Source organism: Ambystoma mexicanum, chromosome 8 (assembly GCF_040938575.1).
Source record: "Ambystoma mexicanum isolate Mex_15411 chromosome 8, UKY_AmexF1_1, whole genome shotgun sequence".
NCBI classification, from domain to species: domain Eukaryota; kingdom Metazoa; phylum Chordata; class Amphibia; order Caudata; family Ambystomatidae; genus Ambystoma; species Ambystoma mexicanum.
Genome location: NC_090929.1, coordinates 169,346,940 through 169,366,593, shown reverse-complemented (window position 1 = coordinate 169,366,593; position 19,654 = coordinate 169,346,940). Strand labels below are relative to the sequence as shown.

Sequence of the window (19,654 nt, the reverse complement as noted above, 5' to 3'; positions counted from 1 at the left end):
CACATGTCATGTGACATGCCAACTGAAGTAGACACGCAAGGGAGACAAAACCTGCCAGCAGAGGAGGGAGAGTGAGTACTACTGAGTAACAATTGATCCAGTGAGCCTGAGGGAAGGTAGCCTGAGTGATCCTCTCCGTCAAGACGAGTTTGTTCTCCTTTTCCTTCCTCCCGCTGCTGTAAAGGGCTGCAAGCTTGATATTTTGTTTAGTAATAGGAAATATTTTCTTGAATCATTGTAGTTTTTATTTCTTTTTGGTAAAGTTTTTCTCACCAGCTTTGTTAAGCTATAGCAAAATCACTATGCCACTGTATTAAATGTGTCTGGCGATATTACTTTTTTTGGTATTTGTTTAGTGTATTTTTACCAAATTGCTTTGAGCCAGTGTATCAGTCCCATGTCTCCACTTCTCCCCAAGGATTGGTGCATGCACTCTGTCACGTTGAGATCTTTACAAGACAGTATGGGGGCCCATGGGTACGGCAACCTTGAGGTGCCATGTCCAACTCACATCAAGAAAAGGTGCAATTGATAAGCATTCCTCATGCTATGTTTCATGGAGGCAAGCCTCTCCTTTCAAATCATGACACTGATGTTTCATTCGGTATGCAGTCCATCTATTGACATAATATCCATCAAATCATTATCCATCGAATTTCATTCATTGAAATGCTCTTCCATCGAAAAGCATATTCATTGCATTTTTTTTTAATTGAATTTTCAACACAAACATACCTTTAACACAGATGTATGGATGTTTGAGGTGGAAATTCAATGGGTCGAGGAAAGTGTTACATTTTGAAAATGGGGGTTTGGAGAGGTTTGGGGGGACACCCCAATAAACAATAAACACCACAAGTTAGAGGGAGCTGTCCAGTGTTGAAATACATTATAGAATTCAGCACTGGACATCTCCCTCAGACTGGTGTAGTGTGCATTTTCATTTTATTTTCTTGGACTGGGGATGTTTTTTAAATTTATTAGGGGTTTGGTGGCCAATAAAAAATAAAATAAAAGTGCACACTACACAAGTTAGAGGGAGCTGTCCAGTGCCAAAGTACACTGCAACTGTATTGAACAGATTTCAGGACTGGACAGTTCCCTGTAACATTATAACGTTATGCATGTGTCATCGACTTTCCATGCAAAAAATGTTAAGTGTTTATGTAATGAAACCCTATTCAATGAAAGGCTTTCGATGCATAAACACATTGCACTTTATGTATGGCAATTGGATGAAACATTTTTCAATGGAACAGATTTGATGGAAGGAACCCTTGATGGAAAAACTTTGATGGAAAGGCTAGTAACCGGTTCATTCAAACTATTGTACCTTTTGCAAGGATCCAATGGCACGAGGGAAGAGTGGGATTCTGAATAACTGGCAGCTGTATTTATGGTATGGCTGTCCATATTTTGCCTTACATACTGCCTATACTCATAAATGAATATTTTCCTGCACTACTCATACAACCTGTTCCCTTTCCTCCATCCTTGTGGGCGCCCCCAGGCGTGGGGCTGGTACTTGGAGGAAAAGGGACTAAGGACTATGAGTACTCTAATCACCGCAGTGTGTAACTTTTATTTATTAAACATTGCTGCCAGGAGACTTGGGCAATACTGGCTGTAGAGCCTGGAAGCCTGACTTATGGGCCAGAGCTAAGCAAGGGTGCATAAGGAGGCACAAGGACTTTCAACAACCCACGGGCTCTGTGCTGTATTGCTGCTAGAACCCAGCCGCCATGCGAGCTGTTACTGGAAGCAGGAGTAAGGGATGACATTTAAAAAAATAAAATCGGATTGTCAGGCCATTTCAACATGGCTGCCGACGATTGGGTGCAGGGCGTGCAGTCAGTGGGAGTTAGTCTTCAATAGACTATCCATAAACTGATGGGCGTGGTGGTGTCAGTGCAGTAGTGTGAGAGCCAGGTTTGGCCCCTAAGGAAGCAGATGCCGGATAGTGGGGAGAGGGCAGGAAACCTTCACCCGGATTGCCAGATAGGATCCCATGATCCTACGGGAACCTTGGCTACGACAGACATTCTCTGAGGGTTCTGATTGGCTCCAAGTATTGCACCATTCCATTGCCGGTGCTAATGTAAGCTTAATGGACCCAGGTTGGGGTTGGGAGACCGGTGCAGTTACACTTGGATTTATCCCTCACCCTGGAAGGGTGGGGGCGGGTTGTGGCTGAGGTTATAATGGTCATACAATGGACCAACGGGTAGGCGGGTCACTTTCGTAACTTTATTAGATGTGTGGCAATGGATATGAGGTCTCAGTTGTATCATTTTGCAAATAACAATCTGTGATATTTTTGGTTATGTAGTGTGTTTAAGCATCGAAGCCAGCCAGAGTCTTTCCAAAGAGGGTCACTGGTGCTGTTTCTCTGTCATTTCCTTTGCATCTGACTTGGCCAGGGACTTTGCCACGGATGTGGGACTAGCTGCGGGACTAGCTCTGTGCGGTGTGTACGGAATTCACCAGTAGTGCTGCATGCAGTTTGCAGTGAGTGCTGTAGGGCATTAGCAGTCAGTGGGACGAAACATAACTAGAAGTACAAATACAAGTTTACACTTACCTTCTCCTTTTTGCAGTGACTGAATTGTTATTTTTTTTCTTCCTTAAAAGGAGGTTTGGAACAAAATGTGCGGCCTGCCAGCAAGGCATCCCCCCGACGCAGGTGGTGAGGAGGGCGCAAGACTTCGTGTACCACCTGCACTGCTTCTCGTGCATCGTGTGCAAGAGGCAGCTGGCCACGGGGGACGAGTTCTACCTCATGGAAGACAGCAGGCTGGTGTGCAAGGCGGACTACGAGACTGCCAAACAGAGAGGTAAATACATGTGGTGCTGTTGCTCCTCCCAGTGACACGCCTCTCAGTTGCTGGGGTCGGGTGAAAGTCTGCATCTGATTGGACCCTGTGTCTTTCAGACTACCAACCTAGTTATGATACATGTACATTGCAAAGGCCCATTTACCATCCATTCTGACTAAATAGCCGGGACAGGAACTGTTTGTCCCCTTTTCATGGCCACGTCAGTGCCATCGCTGGAATGAGGCCCAGTCTGTGTGCAAATACTGCTGAATGCCAGGGGACCCGGGAGAATTTAGGTGAGGGTTTCCAAACTTCACCCAATCATTGCACTTTATTTTCCCTTACCCGGGCCAGTGGATTGCATTGAAACATCACCCCTCCCCACCCCCGTCTCCCGCTATAGAACGCTGGTGAATAAGCTACCGTCGATTCTCTGTTCCCTTATACAGTTCTGTGGCTAGCACATTGGGGGTCATTTCATAAAAAGTGTTAATTGCACGCAGGGGACCACCACTATTAACACTTACGTGCTGCTGGGTCCGCTGCATGCACTTGTCCACTTTTACAAAACAAAAGAGTGAAATTGACCAAACCGCCTTTATTCTTTCATTTTACTCCCTGATTTGTAAGGTTACCAAGTCCACGTTTCAGACGGCATTTACAATGGATTCCTAAGGAGTCTGCCAGTTTTTGGTAGGTGCAAAATGCAGATGCGTTTCACCGGAATCCATTCGTTCAATGTCAGCATTAAAGTAGATGCTACCATTAAAGCATGTGCCCTTTGAAGTTGAAGGTGAAAGGCATTGCACAAATGTTCATTCCATTTTGCGCTCATTCCCTGCCTCCAAATGGTGTAAAATGCCAAGGAGTGTAGAAGTAAGGTGTAAATGGTTAATGCCTTGCTGTTACACCTGCTTTTGCACTCAGGGGCTTAGAAAATTAGCCCCATTGTGTTTCTGTAGTTGTCACCTGTGCAGGCTGAGTGTCTGTGGCAACCTATTGCATGCCTATTGACGTACTCTTTCAGGACGCATTGGTTGTTTTTGTATCCAGGCTTCCGGAGTGGCGGCCACAGTTTATTTATTTATTTCAATTTATATAGCGTATAACAGAGCCCGCAGGCATAATTAAGCAATATGCCCCGAGCGGCGGGGGTATTACCGACTCAGGTAATGCCCCGGGGCCCATAGTTATAGGACCCGAGCGAAGCGAGGGCCTTAACGTAGGCCCCGGGGCATTACCAGCCATCCTCACTGGGCCTTTTTACCTGAACAGGCCAAGTTGGTCCGGAATCTGGGCTTCAACATTTCTGCTTCACTTACGATGGACAATCAGGTAAACGCGGTATGTGGTCTTGGTTTCCTGAAGATGAAACAGTTGAAGAAAGTCCTCCCGTTTATTCGTATGGAATTTTATTCTCAAGTGGGGGCAGCCTGCCTTAATGGCAGCATTGACTACTGTAAACGCCATTTATCTTTCCCAACCTTTATATCTCATCGACTGTCTGCAAGTTTTACAAAATGCGGCTGTCCGATTGGTCAAAGGAATCTCCTTTGGTTAGCATGTTTCTAAGGCTCGCCAATCTTTGCACTGGTGACCAGTTGCAGCCCGAGTCAAGTATAAAGCTTTATGTATGATCCACCGAGCTTTGTACGGAAAGGCTGTCTGGCCATTCGGGAGAAACTGTAGCGCTACAGCCCTTCTCGCTCACTCAAATCTGCCGATGCAGCGCTTGTATGCGTTCCAAGGTATCGCAATGAGCGAGTTGGTGGCAGAGCCTTTCCTGTTGCAGGGCCCAAACTTTGGAATTTGCTCCCGCTTGCGCTGCGGCGCTCAACGGATTGTGAGCTTTTCAAACGTAACTTAAAAACCCACCTCTTTGTGTGAGTCTTTCCGGTCTCATCTCTTCGGTATCGTTCTCACCGTGCCAGGATGCCTCTGGTGATAGTGCACAATATAACTAACACAATGAAATGATTGAATGTGACTGATTGATCTGGCAGAATGATGGCGAGGGGAGCTGTGGGGTTGTTGTGTTTGCCCACCACCTTGATGTGGTTGTCCCATGGTAGTTTCAGTTTTCCTTCCAAGTCTCAAGCCTGATTGGCAGTTGTGGAAAACTTCCTGATCCCCATTGAATGATTGTCGCAGAGTTGTTATGGTTCCTTTTTTTTAAGGATTTTTGCTAGGAACTAAGGTTTGTAATTGGGATGTAGTTTGTGTCAGCAATTGTATGGACATGATGATTGCTTTGTTATCATGTGCCAAAGTACTCAGCAAAAGTACTGTGTGTTTCCATTAAAAGTCCTGGTGCAGCCATCTTTTTGTCATCATATGTTCGTTATCAGGCATTGCTTTAACATGTGTAGGTGATCACACCATTTGTGAAATCCCAAAATGGCCTGTCATTTACCAGGTATTTCCATCATGCAACCCAGTACTCACACAATTTACCATCATATGCAAGTTATCACCATTGCATGCCCAGGTTCTCCTAGCATTTTCCTGGTACTGCTCACATCTGGCTAGATGCAACATATAACAAGTATTCCTATTATATGGCAAATATTCTCTTCATTACATTTGCCAAAAGTGCATCCACATATTCCAAGGTGCTCAATCCATTTGCCAGGTATTGCTGTTAACTTCCTCTGCAGTCCATCATTTGGCAGTTTTTGTCAGGGTTTGTCCCCAAAGCCACACAGTTTACCAGGATTGATGACTGCACACTTCCATTTCTAACCAGGTGTTGCCACCATTTGCCAGCTACTCTTACCATATGAAAAGGATTCCCTTCATTCTATGCCCAGTTACTCGAACAATTTGCCAGTTTTTCTACCATATTCCAAGACACTCGTACCATATGCCAGGTTTTGAAATTAAATGCTGTGGCACTTCAGTCTTTTGGCACTTACTGCCCCCATATCCACAACAACTTCCATTAGCACCCGGGGTGGGGGAGCAACCAATCAGGTTGCTCGGAACGTGGGTTGAATCCCACTATCCAAGCCCACGTTCTAAGCAACCTGACGACTGCTTGCGCTGCACCCCTATCTTCGCCCCACCCTTCCTTCCCTTCCTGTTTCCTTTTCCCATCCCTCCCACCTCCACTTAACTGATTCCTTCAGCAGCGGCTGTACCACGGTCGCTGGAGTCGCTGCCGCGGCACCGTCTATCTGTATGCCATGGAAATGGAAGAGGGGCTTCGCTTGGAGCCCTTTCTTTCAGCTCCGTGGCGGCCATCTTGCATAAGTATTTTCTATGAATGAACCGGATGCTGCGAGTCGTCCCGTCCATTCATACAAAAAACATTACTATCAGAACCCCGGGGTTCGGGATTGCAAACTCGAGGAGTTAATAACCATAAGCACCCATTCCATGGCCTGGAACGGGTGGTAACGGTACCAGGACCCTCGTTAAACTCGATTAACTTGAGCCCTGGGCTGTTACCACCTCGGCTGCTCATGGCTTTATTATTTGCCAGGCTTTCTTATCATTTTCTAGGCATTGCATCACATGCTTAGGTGGTCTGATTATTTGACATGCATTGCCATGCTCTTCCCAGGTACGCACATGCTTTTCTATATCTTCCCATTATATGCCCAAGCATTCCTATCATTTACTAAATGTCATCATCATATATACATGTATTTCCCTCATTTGGCAGAGGGCTGCCCTTATATGCCCTGGTATGGACACCATATGCCACATTTCCCTACCAAATGACTAAGAACCCTGCCAAATATTACCATCATATGCCCAGGTGCTCCCATCATTTGGCACGTTTTGCCATCATACGCTAGGCTTTGCATTATGTGTCGTGCCAGGTTCTGCTCTGATTTGCCTAGGCTACCTAACTTTATGCCATGGGTTTCCGTCATATCTCCTGATACACAGTTGGGCACACCACATTGCCAGATAGTGCAGTCATTTCGGCAATTACCCACACCGTTTGCCAGACATTGGCATCATGTGCCCAGGGACCGGCGCTATTTTCCAGCTATGGCCAGCATATGCCTTAATACCCACACCATTTGCCAGACATTGGCATCATGTGCCCAGGGACCGGCATTATTTTCCAGCTATGGCCAGCATATGCCTTAGTACTCACATGCTATTTTCCAGCTATGGCCAGCATATGCCTTAGTACTCACATGCTATTTTCCAGCTATGGCCAGCATATGCCTTAGTACTCACATGCTATTTTCCAGCTATGGCCAGCATATGCCTTAGTACTCACATGCTATTTTCCAGCTATGGCCAGCATATGCCTTAGTACTCACACCATTTGCCAGACATTGGCATCATGTGCCCAGGGACAGGCATTATTTTCCAGCTATGGCCAGCATATGCCTTAGTACTCACGCCATTTTCCAGGTATTTTCATCATTTTCCCAAAGGTTTTCACGCAGTTTTCCAGGTATTGCTATGATATTCCCAAATTCTAACAGCATTTTCCAGACTTTCCTGTTATATGCGCAGGTATTCATGCCATTTAGTATATATGGCCCTCGTGTGTCCAGGTACTCTCTAACATGGTAGGGATTGTCCTCATACCCCCAGGTGCCCACAGTATTTCCCATGGATCACCAGAAGATCCCCACAGTATATGCAGAAATGACATCACTTGTCCAGAAGAGGCTGGCAGGAAAGGGGCGTGGCCTCCTGGCTCTCCCTCCCACGCAGCCTCCACAGCCTCTTTGTTTTTGCATGGGCTAGTATCTGATTAAAGCTCATCTAGAGCATGGGGCGCTGCAGGGGGAAGTAAATGCATTCAAATGATTTGAACCATTTAGAGCTGAAGCTTGAAATGACTTGAAAGATCCAAGCAGCTGGAACTGATCAAACTATCCAGTTGTTTGTTTATTATGCTTCTATAGCGCTTTATGCCACCGAGCTTTATAAAATGGATCAGTGGTACAATAATAAGACTGATGACAATAAACACACAGGACCAAAAAGGAGACGAGACCAGACAAAGGGCCTCATTGCAAGGTTGGCAGTGCAGGAAAAAGTGGCAGTAATTCTGTCACTGCCGCTTTTTCCTCACCATTTTCATCATCATTTTGCCACATTTACCACCGGCGGTATTACCAAAAATCCCCATGGAGTTACATGGACTCTGGAAATAGGAAATAACCACCACTTGTAATCCCGTGATAACTCTGTGGGACCCAGTGGTGGTTACGGTAATTGAGTTTGGCGGTATTTCGGCAGATTTACCGCCAAACTCGTAATGAGGCACAGAATAATTGATTAATGAAAGACAATATTGCAAAACGAAGCAGTGCACCCATAGCCCCCAAGGTAGGGGCCAATATCCACAACTCTGATAAAATTAAGAAACAGCGGAGGGTGGGCCGCTGCTGTTCATGGCAAACGAGGAAGTGCAGCAGAGGAAAGGACCCTGCACATATAGCAAAAGCTACAGACACAAATGGAGCTGATATCGAAGAGGGTCGTTGAGAAAGTTTATAAAATCCACCTGGCACGTTTTTCTATTTTCACTTCAGACCTTTTGATTTGATTTTTCATTTATTTTAATAGTTTTTAAAAAAAGAGTATTCTCACATTTGGCTTCTGTTGAGGTGTGAACCCATTCAGGCTAATTCAAACCAATGTGTGGCATCGTTTGAAGAAGACGTGAGGGGAATTGGCCAGTTTAAAGGCTTTGTTAAAATGCCACCCACTCCCTTTTCTGATTCGCCTGTGTAGGGGTTCCTTAAGCCATGATATGATATGATAGCTTATTTATAACGCGCTTAATACCCAGAGGTTTGTTAGCGCGGACCCGGCGACCAAACCTGTGTTGCTCCGTGTAGTCTTGCTTCCAAGGCGAGCACATTGCCCCTAAGCTATCCTCCCGAGACAACCATGATGGTAGAGGAGCCTTCTGAGGCTTGCCCGCTCGCAAGCAGAATGTAGCGCCATCTTCTGGGATGCACTGTACTCCAATCTACATTTTGGATCCATTTGGGCAAAGCTGTCTGACATCCAGTGGTAAATATGATCCGAGGATATTAGTTATATTAGCTTAGTTACCTGCTCCACTTTCCACCCCTAGATCAGTCCGGGTATTATCTGAATTCCACACGATAATGTACGCTTAATGAGTCCAGTTAATGCTTACATATAAAGTATCGTCAGCAGGAAGCACAGTCTGCAATGTACACGCGACAACAAAGACTTCAACATGGTGGTTATCCATGATTCAACATCATCATTACTATTTCCAAACCGGAGTAAACAACGTGTTATCTGGTTCCCCCGCGGGAATGGAGAAATCAATGGTGCCAGATAACACAATATGCCAGATAACAGAATGCCTGTGTTCTGGCTGGTGGTGAGCCAGGAACAGAGCCAAAAGTACAGATAAACAAGTACACTGGACTGCTGCAGTATTTACTGGCACTCCTCCACCTGCCATGCTCTGTTAGCCAGCCTTTAAACATTATTATTCATCCTTTTATCATCTGGAACACTCCTATTAACAGCCATGACAGGTGCCTGTTAATATAGTACTCTGGATAATAAAGTGCCAGACAAGAAAACGTACAGTGCCCTAGGGAGCAAATCCACATGATTGACATGGGTGACAGTTTTAAATGTACATGTGGAAATATATCCCAAATAAATAACTATACATTCCTTCATTATTTCATATACACAGACATTAGCCAGTCAGGTGGCATTTTGTTATATATGGCATGTCATTCTTAATGGTTTACCACATTTTCAGCTGTAAATAAGGGGGCTCATTAGTGTTTCGCCACCTCCATTTTAAGATATTTGTGCAAAATGCAGTCACTGGTTTCAACCCAGCAGGGCTGACCCCCTCTCCATCAGTCTTTTTTGTAATTTTTTTTATTTTTTATGGGTCTTAAAATGTTTTATTTTCACACGCCAAAAGCAAGTAACATTAAACTCAACAAGTGTAATACAATGAAGCAGGAAAAATACACACCGAGGTAATTGAGAGAAAAAAACATACATCATAAAAATATGCATTTGTAAAAACAGAAGGCACAGTGAGGTCACCGTATGAGTGTAAGTGGAGTGCCATGGGTGGGATCATAACAATGAAATGCAACATACGGGTAAATGAGCCATATACATCCAGGAACGAACCCCATGTGTCTGAACTTATCAGTTTCTCCAGACTGCTTGAAAATGGCCCTCTCATATGTGGACAGAGTCAACAACTCCTCCACCCAATCATCGGTACAGAAGGAAGCAGATGATTTCCATGCCCTTAGGATCATCTTCTTAGCAAGCATGCAGCAAGCAAATGATTTCCATACCCTTAGGGTCATCTTCTTAGTAAGCATGCAGCAAGCGGATTATTTCCATGCCCTTAGGATCATCTTCTCAGCAAGCATGCAGCAAGCAGATGATTTCCATGCCCTTAGTATCATCTTCTCAGCAAGCATGCACCAAGCAGATGATTTCCATGCCCTTAGGGTCATCTTCACAGCAAGCATGCAGCAAGCAGATGATTTCCATACCCTTAGGATCATCTTCTTTGCAAGCATGCAGCCCTGGAGCAACCACATTTTTTAACAAAAAGGGTAGTTCTTCCAGTGGAGACACATCCCCAATAATCAAAAGCAAAGCTTACCTTGCAATAGTACAGTTTAACGCTAGGCTCAACCTCTCCCAGGCCCCTTCCCAAAAGTCTCAGGTCCTCTTGCAAAGCCAAAGTAAATGACTCAGTGATCCCTTTGCCTGCTTGCACTTCCAGCTTAGGTCACTCTCTAAAAGATGTCTCTTATACATTCTGGAAACCAAACTGTCGTAAAGAGGATTTTAGTTTGACATGCCCTTCGACCCTAGTCCATGCTGACTAAACAGACATTCTTACAGCATCTCTGCCAGCAGCCAGGGTCAGTTGACTCACCCAGTCTACCAGCCAGACATTTGCAAGCTCAGGATCCCCTTTACAGCTAGACAGTAGAACACCATACATAGTTGCAGCCGGATGGATCACACATCCACAACATTTGAGTGCTGACCAGGCCACAGTCTGTATTGTTGATGTTTGCACAGGACCAATTTATATCACAATGATTCCTCTCAGTTGCCTGTACTCTGCATAGGTGCAACCTCTCAAGTCAAAATCTCTGCGCAAACGTTTGAAGGGGATCCATGTTCCATTGTCAGACAGATCTTTGATGTATCTGATACCACCTGGAACAAGGATGGCCAGAAGATTACTTTCCCTTGTATAGTCAGAGCCAGGTTCAGCCAAATGGATGTGTCTTGAAACAGGCACGGATCACTGCCCAGTTGTTGGGATATGCAGCACCAACATTCACGCAGAATGGCTGTCAGGGGACTCAACAGCCAAGATGGTCTTGAAACCAATAAGAAGGGCTTGGGTTCCAGTTGAGATACACTATTAGAATCAATTCGACATCATCCCAATGATCCTGGTTAGTACTTGCCATCCGACACAGATGCCTAACGGTGAAAGCGAGATGATAGTTGAAGAAGTTCGGCAAATTCATAGCACCCTGCCTCAATAGGAGTTGTAACTTCCATAGGGCTAACCTGGGAGGTTTGCCATCCCACACAAACTTCTGTATAACAGTAACGAGTTCCTTGAATATACATTTAGACATCTTGAGTGGAAGCATTGAGAGGATATAGTTGATTCTTGGCGCCGTGTTCATTTTGATGCAGTTAATTTAGCCCTACAGGGAAAGTTTCAGCAGCGACCATTTTTGTGAAATGCATAAAATGAGCACCATAGAGTTGGGTGAATAATAATAAAAGCAGCTGTTTTTTATAATTGTTTTTATGTTTTTCTAGCAAAAATACAAAATACTCCAACAAAGCAACAACATAAGGTCTTAGAAAAAAGCTACCCTTTTAGGCAAATTTTTAGGTTAACTCTTTCGAAAGCATGTGAAATGCAAACGCAAGGCTTTTTGCTTTAATTTTGTTTCATTGTTCTGGTGTGCTAAAGGCAGACGCAATGTTGGTAAAAACAAGAATAAAAAAAACATTGATTTCTGTTTGATGCCTAAAAACAAACGCTGCTGGTCGGGTTTGACCTGCATTTAACCCCGCGTGTTTTTTATACTTATTAGAAGCTGCGCGCCTGCGCTAGTTTGACCAATAGCAATGCCACATTATTATGGTTGTGGTTTTCCTCTGAAGCCAGTTTTGCCTGACCATGAATTGTCTTCTGATTGGTTACAGAAGCGGAGTCCACGGCAAAGAGGCCGCGCACCACCATCACGGCGAAGCAACTGGAGACCCTGAAAAACGCTTACAACAACTCCCCGAAACCAGCCCGGCACGTGCGGGAGCAGCTGTCCTCGGAGACGGGGCTGGACATGCGAGTGGTGCAGGTACGGCTTTGCAGTGAGCGAGAACAGGCCCAAAATAAGCACAAGTCGAAAGCAGGGCACAAGAAGGGCACAAGAAGCGCTTCCAAAACCTCCAAAAGCAGAATTAAGGGCAATGCTATTGTTTTAAGCGTACTTATATTCGGGTTAAAAGCCCAACATGTATATGAAAATATCTAAAGATGTAATGTGCCCGAGTGTGTCCAGGGCCTTTCCATAATGACCCAAAGACTCCATCCTAACACCATGCTAGCTACCCAGCATCAGATTATTGTAAACCACCCCCTGCACTCAACATAGCCGGAGCTGTGCAAGAGGGCGGTCCAACTCCAGTCCTCGAGGGCTGTAATTCTGACGAGTTTTCAGGATCTGCATCCTTAATATTCATGAGATAAATTTGCATACAATGATTCTAAATATATGCAAAGTTTTTCTTAATGAATGTTACTGGGAGATATTCTGAAAACCTGTGTAAGATTCGGGCCCTCGCAGCCGCAGTTAGACAACCCTGGAAGAGCACACAAGTATCACCTCACTGTAAACTGTTGGAAGCTTACCCCTGCTATTAACCTGAATTTGCCTATGCCCTTAAACACAGCGGTGACACTTGCACTCTGCAACCAGTCGACACCAAAACGCCACCAGGAACAAAAACACAATTCTAGAAGTAGGGTTGGGCGAAATATCCCCAATGCAGTTGGAAGAGGGGGATTTCGCCTTTTCCACTTTTGCTCACCGTTTTATTGAGGTTCCAACCATCTGCCTGTCCAAAACGACTGCGCGTGGTGTGCTATGGCTTTTGGCAACCAGGAGGCTTAAACGCTCTACACGTTATGATTGGCTGCAATCCTCGGGCATTTAAGCCAATCCCATGATTAGCAGAATTGTTTGCACCTCCCTCTTCCCTAATTGGGCGGATTCTGCTCAATCAGGGAAGAGGTACAGGTTTTAGCCGTGATTCTTTAGGAGCAATTGGCTGATCGTGCATTTTGCCATCTCTGGTACATTTTATGGGTCACTCATTGACCAAGAAACTATGTTGCCCTTCCGACACAATACAGTATGTTCCGGTGACCCAATGCGGATAAGCTTTGCCAGATACCTTTCCCCTTCAGGGAGAGCTTCTCGTGCACTGACTTCCTTACAATGCAGAATTATGCCACACTCAGGCTATAGAGTGGGAGATGAAAGTCACCACACAGAGTGGCGTGCTCACTGCCTAGAGCCTGAGTTTACTCGTCAGTCTTTCTAAGCCCAGTACCTCTATTGGTGACTTCAACCCAAACCCACTTCCTTATAAATTGGTCAGTCATACATTTTCCACCACGTCTCCAGGTACCCCAACCTTTATAGTTAAACCCCAGTGAACTACGCTGTCACTTTAGCACTGTGCCATCGCCATGTTTCGCCCCCCCCCCTCACCCAGGAGCTACAGCCCCCATAGGCTGACCTGAGACATCTCATTTCATACACGGATGCTCTACAACCTGGTCTGAGACACCTAATGGTAAACCACGCCCCATCACTATGACATCACAGGGTCATATATAGAAACCCTAATAAACAGCATTTGACAAATTTGACAAAGAATCACATGAAAAGTTTAATATCTATTTCAGTTTATCTTTTCCATCTGTAATGATCTTCTTAAGGTTCTTGAAAATTAGACTATCAAGTTTGCTTCCCTTACTTGCACTGCAACTAACCCTGTATCCTTCTTGCACTTGCAAGGTTTGGTTTCAGAACAGAAGAGCGAAGGAAAAAAGATTAAAGAAAGACGCTGGGAGGCAGAGGTGGGGGCAGTATTTCCGGAATATGAAACGGTCGAGGGGGAGCTCGAAATCCGACAAAGACAGTCTCCAGGAGGAGGGGCCCGACAGCGACGCAGAAGTATCCTTCACAGGTAAGGACATTTGGATGCATGGACGCCGCCATGCTGCAAAGTGCAACATGTATGAGGACAACCAACCAGTTCATTCCTGAATTAAGGAATTATTTGACACGTTGTTGTACTTTAGATTATTGCTTTGTATGTGCAACTGTGACAAGCCTTAAGGATCCGTATGATGGCCGGCTTGGAAGCCCCCGATTAATCACCTTGGAGTATGCTAGCGGATGGTAAAGACATTAACTGGCATATAAGCCTCCACACTTCAATGGAACGCTTGAGCACAACTCAAGCCCATCAGCCAACCAACCTCACGATTGACTAATTCCAGTACCTCCCAACAATTACCGCCTTTGTGGAAACCCCCCCACTACCTTCACAGGTGGGATATATTTTCCTCCTTCCAATCATCGATCCACTTGGATCCATTATCAAGTACTGCACACGCACCCCACCCCACCATCCCGCCACAGTCCAAAACGCTCCTCTCAAGCCCTTGCACTCATTCGAAGCTGATCATATGTGTGATTCAAACCATTACAGATTCAGCCAGTCTCTTCCATCTGCCATTTTCTATTGCACGTTCCGTGACCACTGGCAAGGGTGCAATGAACCGATACTTGACCATGCTTCGGTCCTGTGGGACCACTACTGTGGTGGGCGGTGCAGTATAGAATCTGATTAACACGAGCGCCAAGATACCACACAGGTGGCCACAGTGCGCCGTAAAAGAACCTTTAACATAACATATATACACATAAATCTTGCCAGTTCATAGAAGAAGTGGAAACACGTGAAATGCATGAAATCGACAAATCACATTGGTTGTCAAATTCGCTTTGAATGATGATGGAATCTGATTTGGGCACCAGCAACTAAACGTCATAGTAAATGGGAGCTTGCATTGGTGTCCTGGCACCAATCAGCAGAGGTCTCCAAATAGTTGAATGCATATATTTCACTGGGTTCCATTCAGATCCTGCTGTTCCACGTCTGATTGCTCATGATGGGACTCCAAGAAGGCCGACGAGAATATCCATGCCTCCCATCAAGCATCTATGAAGATAAGGGCTCTAGTGAATATACAGGAACACAGCAGACTAGGCAGAGCCAGTGGTATTCTTCTGTTGTCACAATACAAATTAGAAGTGCTCTGGATATGGATAATATGATGATACATGTTCTTATTTTCCTCCAAACTCATGATGCGAGGATGCAACTTCCGTAACCTGTGGCTTTCTATATTTGGTGAATCTGAATAATGTTATACATTTGGCCAATTACAGGTATTCAAGGTAGTCTTAACTAAGCTGCAAGGGAAATGGTTGCCCTATGCAATTATGTTATGTTATGTTATTTTAAAGGATATTTATACTGAGCACTGTCACCACCGGAATGGTCCCCTGGGGCTCTGGCAGATCTGAAAAGCAAGAGGGTAGACTTAGCGGGAAAAGGCTCTGGAGATCTGTGATGTGCTGTTGGCAGCTGCAGTTCTGTTTACATTGTTCGCTGAGCGTGGGTGTGATTTATTTCTTGGTTGGTAGCTGCCGTGTGTTGTTGTGCGAGGCTATATGTGGTTTGTTTTGTTGTTGTGGTGTGGTGAAGTGTGTGCAGTTTGTTGCGCAGTACCGGTATGGTTGTGTTGTGTTTTGGAGTTTGAGAGGTGTGAGCAGAGGGATGAGATTGTTAGTGGGCTTTGGTTAATGGTGGCCCTCCTTTGTACCTCCTATGCTGTGGCTGCCTGTGATACACATCCCTGCTAGCGTTGCCTTTTGTGGTGCTCTAGGAGGTATTCTGTGTGCGGTTGAGGGTTGTCTGCAGGGCTATCTAGAGGAAGTGTATCCCCCCCTCCACCGAGTGTCCTGGGTTGTATATTTCTGCACCTGTTTTGCCCTTTGGCCTATCCAGGTGCACACTTGCCACCTCGTTCCTCAGCCCCTTCGGGGGTGGGGGGTATCGTAGGACCTTTTCTCGGTTCTCTCGATCTGCCTGGTCCTGTGACCCTCTGTCTGTGGTTCAACCTGGGGCGCTCCGTCTTCCTCTTTAGACAATATTTGGGCCCGCCATGGGGACCCAGTTCTTCCTCCCACTCGGAAGGTCTCTCCAGCTCCCTGCACTTATTGTGGTATGCTTTAATCGTTCGTCTTGTGAGGTGTGTGTTCATCCAGAGGGGTGTGGGTATTGTTCATTCGTCTTCGCCTGGTTCTTAGTTGAACAGACAGCTTTTTAGGAGTTTTCTGAATTTTAGATGGTCCTTCGTGTTTTGAATTTTTCTTGGGAGGGAGTTCCACATTTTTGCTGCTTGCCAAGAGAATGCTGATCCACCAAGTTTTCTCCTTGTGTACTGTTTTGGTTCCAGGCGTATGTCGTCGCTGGATCTGAGAGGTCTGGCCAGCTGGTGAATGGTGATTTTCTTTTGTAGGAATTCTGCTCCTAGGCCCGGGATTGCTGTGTGTGTTATGCACATTGTTTTGAAGGTGATTCGTTTTTTGACTGGCAGCCAATGTAGCATCTTTAGCGCTGGAGTGGTGTGGTCACTTCGTGATAGTTTATGGAGGAGCCTGGATGCTGCATTCTGTATACGCTGAAGTTTCTTCAATAGATAGGCATTTCGAGGTATAAGCTGTAGGCGTAGTCTATCCTGGACATGATGAGGGAGATGATGGCTAGTGTTTTGTTCGTAAAGGAGAACAATTATCCGATCTTTCTGATGGTGTGCAGATGGATAGGTGGAAGAAGCATTTCTTGATTATTATGTCTACTTGCGGTTCAAGTGTTAGCTTGTTGTCCATTCGGATGAATAAATAAATAAAATAATTCTTGCTAGATTACTTACTGACTTTTCAGTCTTGCAGAGGAAGGATCTGTTTGAAAGCTTAGCTGAACAAATTCGCTTCATAGGATAAAAAGGTATTATTATTAAAATCAATGATACTTAATGTATTGACCCCCTCAAAAAAAGATGAAAAGTGGAGTCCGCTCTGCCAGGATTCAAATGGGTGTCCTGCACGTTGCATAATGGTCTCAGCAGAAATTGCCGAATTCACCTGGCTGATTCAAACTAGCGATTATCGAAAGATGAGTACAGATTATAGAAAATATATGCCTGCGCCCTGGGAGGGTGAGAGGACTTAATGCATGCATGCTTAATATTAAGTAATTTTAGTCAATATATTAATACTACGTAAACACGCCATACACTGGATGACTTAAAGCATTAGTGTTATTGTTAATTTCCATCTGATTCCACTACATTTGATTGGCAAATAAATTGATGTATTGAAAATGTAGAAGTAAATTTGCAATTGAACCTTGTATTGTTTACTGATATGTATTTGCATCATGATTTACCCGTTGACTAGAGCCTTTTTATTAATCGACAATTTCTCCTCTTTTTTCGTTCCAGATGAACCCAGTATGTCAGAAATGAGTCACTCGAATGGGATTTACAGCAGTCTGAATGACACCTCTCCTGTTCTGGGGAGGCCAGCAGGTACCAATGGTGCCTTCTCTTTGGAACACGGTGGAATCCCAACTCAGGACCAGTACCGAGACCTCCGATCCAATAGTCCTTATGGCATCCCCCAGTCGCCGGCATCGCTGCAGGCGATGCCGGGCCACCAGCCCCTCATTTCAAGCTTGGTTTATCCAGACAATGCCCTGGGGATCCTTGCCCAAGGTGGACCGGGCGTGCCTCAGCCCATGCGAGTTTTAGGGGGCAATGGACCAAGTTCTGATCTCTCAACAGGAAGCAGTGGGGGATACCCAGATTTCCCCGCCAGCCCCGCCTCTTGGCTGGATGAAGTTGACCATGCCCAATTTTGATACAAGAATCACTAAAAGACATCTACGAACTAATGAGCATCAACTAGGCCAATGTGGGGCATACAAGGAAATGAACCTTAATGCTACCCCAAAGCCCTGCCAGTTGGTAACTTTTCAAACCCCTGTTAAAGAGATCTTGTAAAGGGACTCTATAAAGTCAAGGAACGATCATCGAACACTACAGAACGCTATGCGCTACAAGACATTTGTTTTACAGTTTTTACAAAGCAAATGTCCTTGGCTGCCTTTTACCATTGCATTCTTGGAGGGTGGATTGAAATGCTTCTCCATACGTAGGATTTCTCTTGTCTTATGGAAGACAGTATCTGCCTTTATTTCTAGGTGATGTGTCAACCTTGTAAAATGTACCTCTCCGAAAATCACGGTTGGTCTTACATCGTCATCTACCGCTGCTCTTTTCATTTGTAAACACAGTACATATTTTTTCTCCCAACCTTTTAATTCCCCTTTTTACACTTTCAAGACATCTTTGATATGCCTTCCATCCAATTGAAACAAATACCCTTTATATACTGAAGGCGAGCAGTTGACAATTTTTTACATTTAATTTGTAGATGAGTAGCATTTCAATTTCCTTTTAAATCATTTGGTATACTGTGAATAGGTGTGTTTATTACCAAATAATCACTATTCTTAATTTTTTAAATATCTGATAAAACCTTTTTGAAACAATCTAAGGTCTGCAATTTTGAACTGAAGCTCTTCATTTTGTCCCTAATCACCTTATTGCAATGCAAAGCGTTCCACGTTGCACTTAACGCCTATTGCCAAATGCTTATCCTGTTTTGCTTTTCCCTTTCAAACAGAACTGGAGCTAGTATGGTGTCCATGCACCAAGTTTTGTTAGATGACAACACATCATTTTTTTTCGCCATTACTCTATCTCCATTCTTTTCTTACGAATTTCGTAAATTCATAGAAAATAACACGAGAGGAAATCAAAGAACCATCTGTAAATTGTTGTCTGTACATTTAATTATTGAAATAACTATAAATTATGTGTATGTTCTGTGTCTTTTATTTATGCTCTCTTTAATGATCAAATACTCTGAGACTTTAAATAAATTTGTCAGCAAAAATGCAAACTATGGCTTGACCCAATTTGGATCCTTTTACGGTGTGATAAACCATTTTACTCAACAAACGTCAGTAGGAATGTTTTGGAGGTGATGGCTATGATGTTAGATCATGTTATCTTACTGGGAATTATACTGCACACCCCTGCCATTTGCATGGCCCTCAGGCGCTCTGGCATATCTGAATCGGAAGGGTGTGGGTTAGGTTGAAGGGAGGAGAGGGAAAATGTAAGATGGCTTGGTTGTTGTGTTGATGTGTAGATCAGAATTACCCTGAGCTCTACCTACAGTTCTGTTTCTATGTGTTACTTGTGTGGGGCACAGACATCTTTGTTTACAGGTCTGAACCTTGTGTGCCAATGGTGTCAGGGTGCATTGGCTGGGGATGTGCCATGTGAGTCGGTTGCAGAGGTGCTTGTTGCGTTGCTTGAGGTCTGATGGCATTGAGTTTGAAGATGTTAGTTGGAGGATCAGCAATGCTGGGTTGGAGCCTCTTTCAGGTGCTTGGGTGGCAGAACAGGGCCATGGCTAGCCCGGTGTGTTAAAAGCCAGGTGTTCAAGGTTTTCCTGAAAGCCAAGTTATCTTTGAAAGTGCGGATTCCCTTTGGGAGCTATTTCCAAGGTGTTGCCATGATGTTAGAAAAAGCTGATCATTCATCAGTACCTATATTTAGA

At 44.7% G+C, this 19,654-nt stretch overlaps 1 protein-coding gene across 2 annotated transcripts in view; it reads left to right on the top strand.

The window, feature by feature from the left end:
• The window catches only part of LHX3 (LIM homeobox 3), a 91,171-nt gene extending 72,189 nt beyond the window's left edge, over positions 1–18,982 (top strand). For both annotated transcript variants that reach the window (XM_069609563.1, XM_069609562.1), the window contains exons 3-6: positions 2,632–2,834; positions 12,021–12,172; positions 13,901–14,072; positions 17,464–18,982. In XM_069609563.1, the coding sequence (XP_069465664.1) occupies positions 2,632–2,834; positions 12,021–12,172; positions 13,901–14,072; positions 17,464–17,882 (946 nt within the window). In that variant the 3' untranslated portion in view covers positions 17,883–18,982. The remainder of the gene's footprint in view (positions 1–2,631; positions 2,835–12,020; positions 12,173–13,900; positions 14,073–17,463) is intronic.
• Positions 18,983–19,654: the final 672 nt, after the last annotated feature.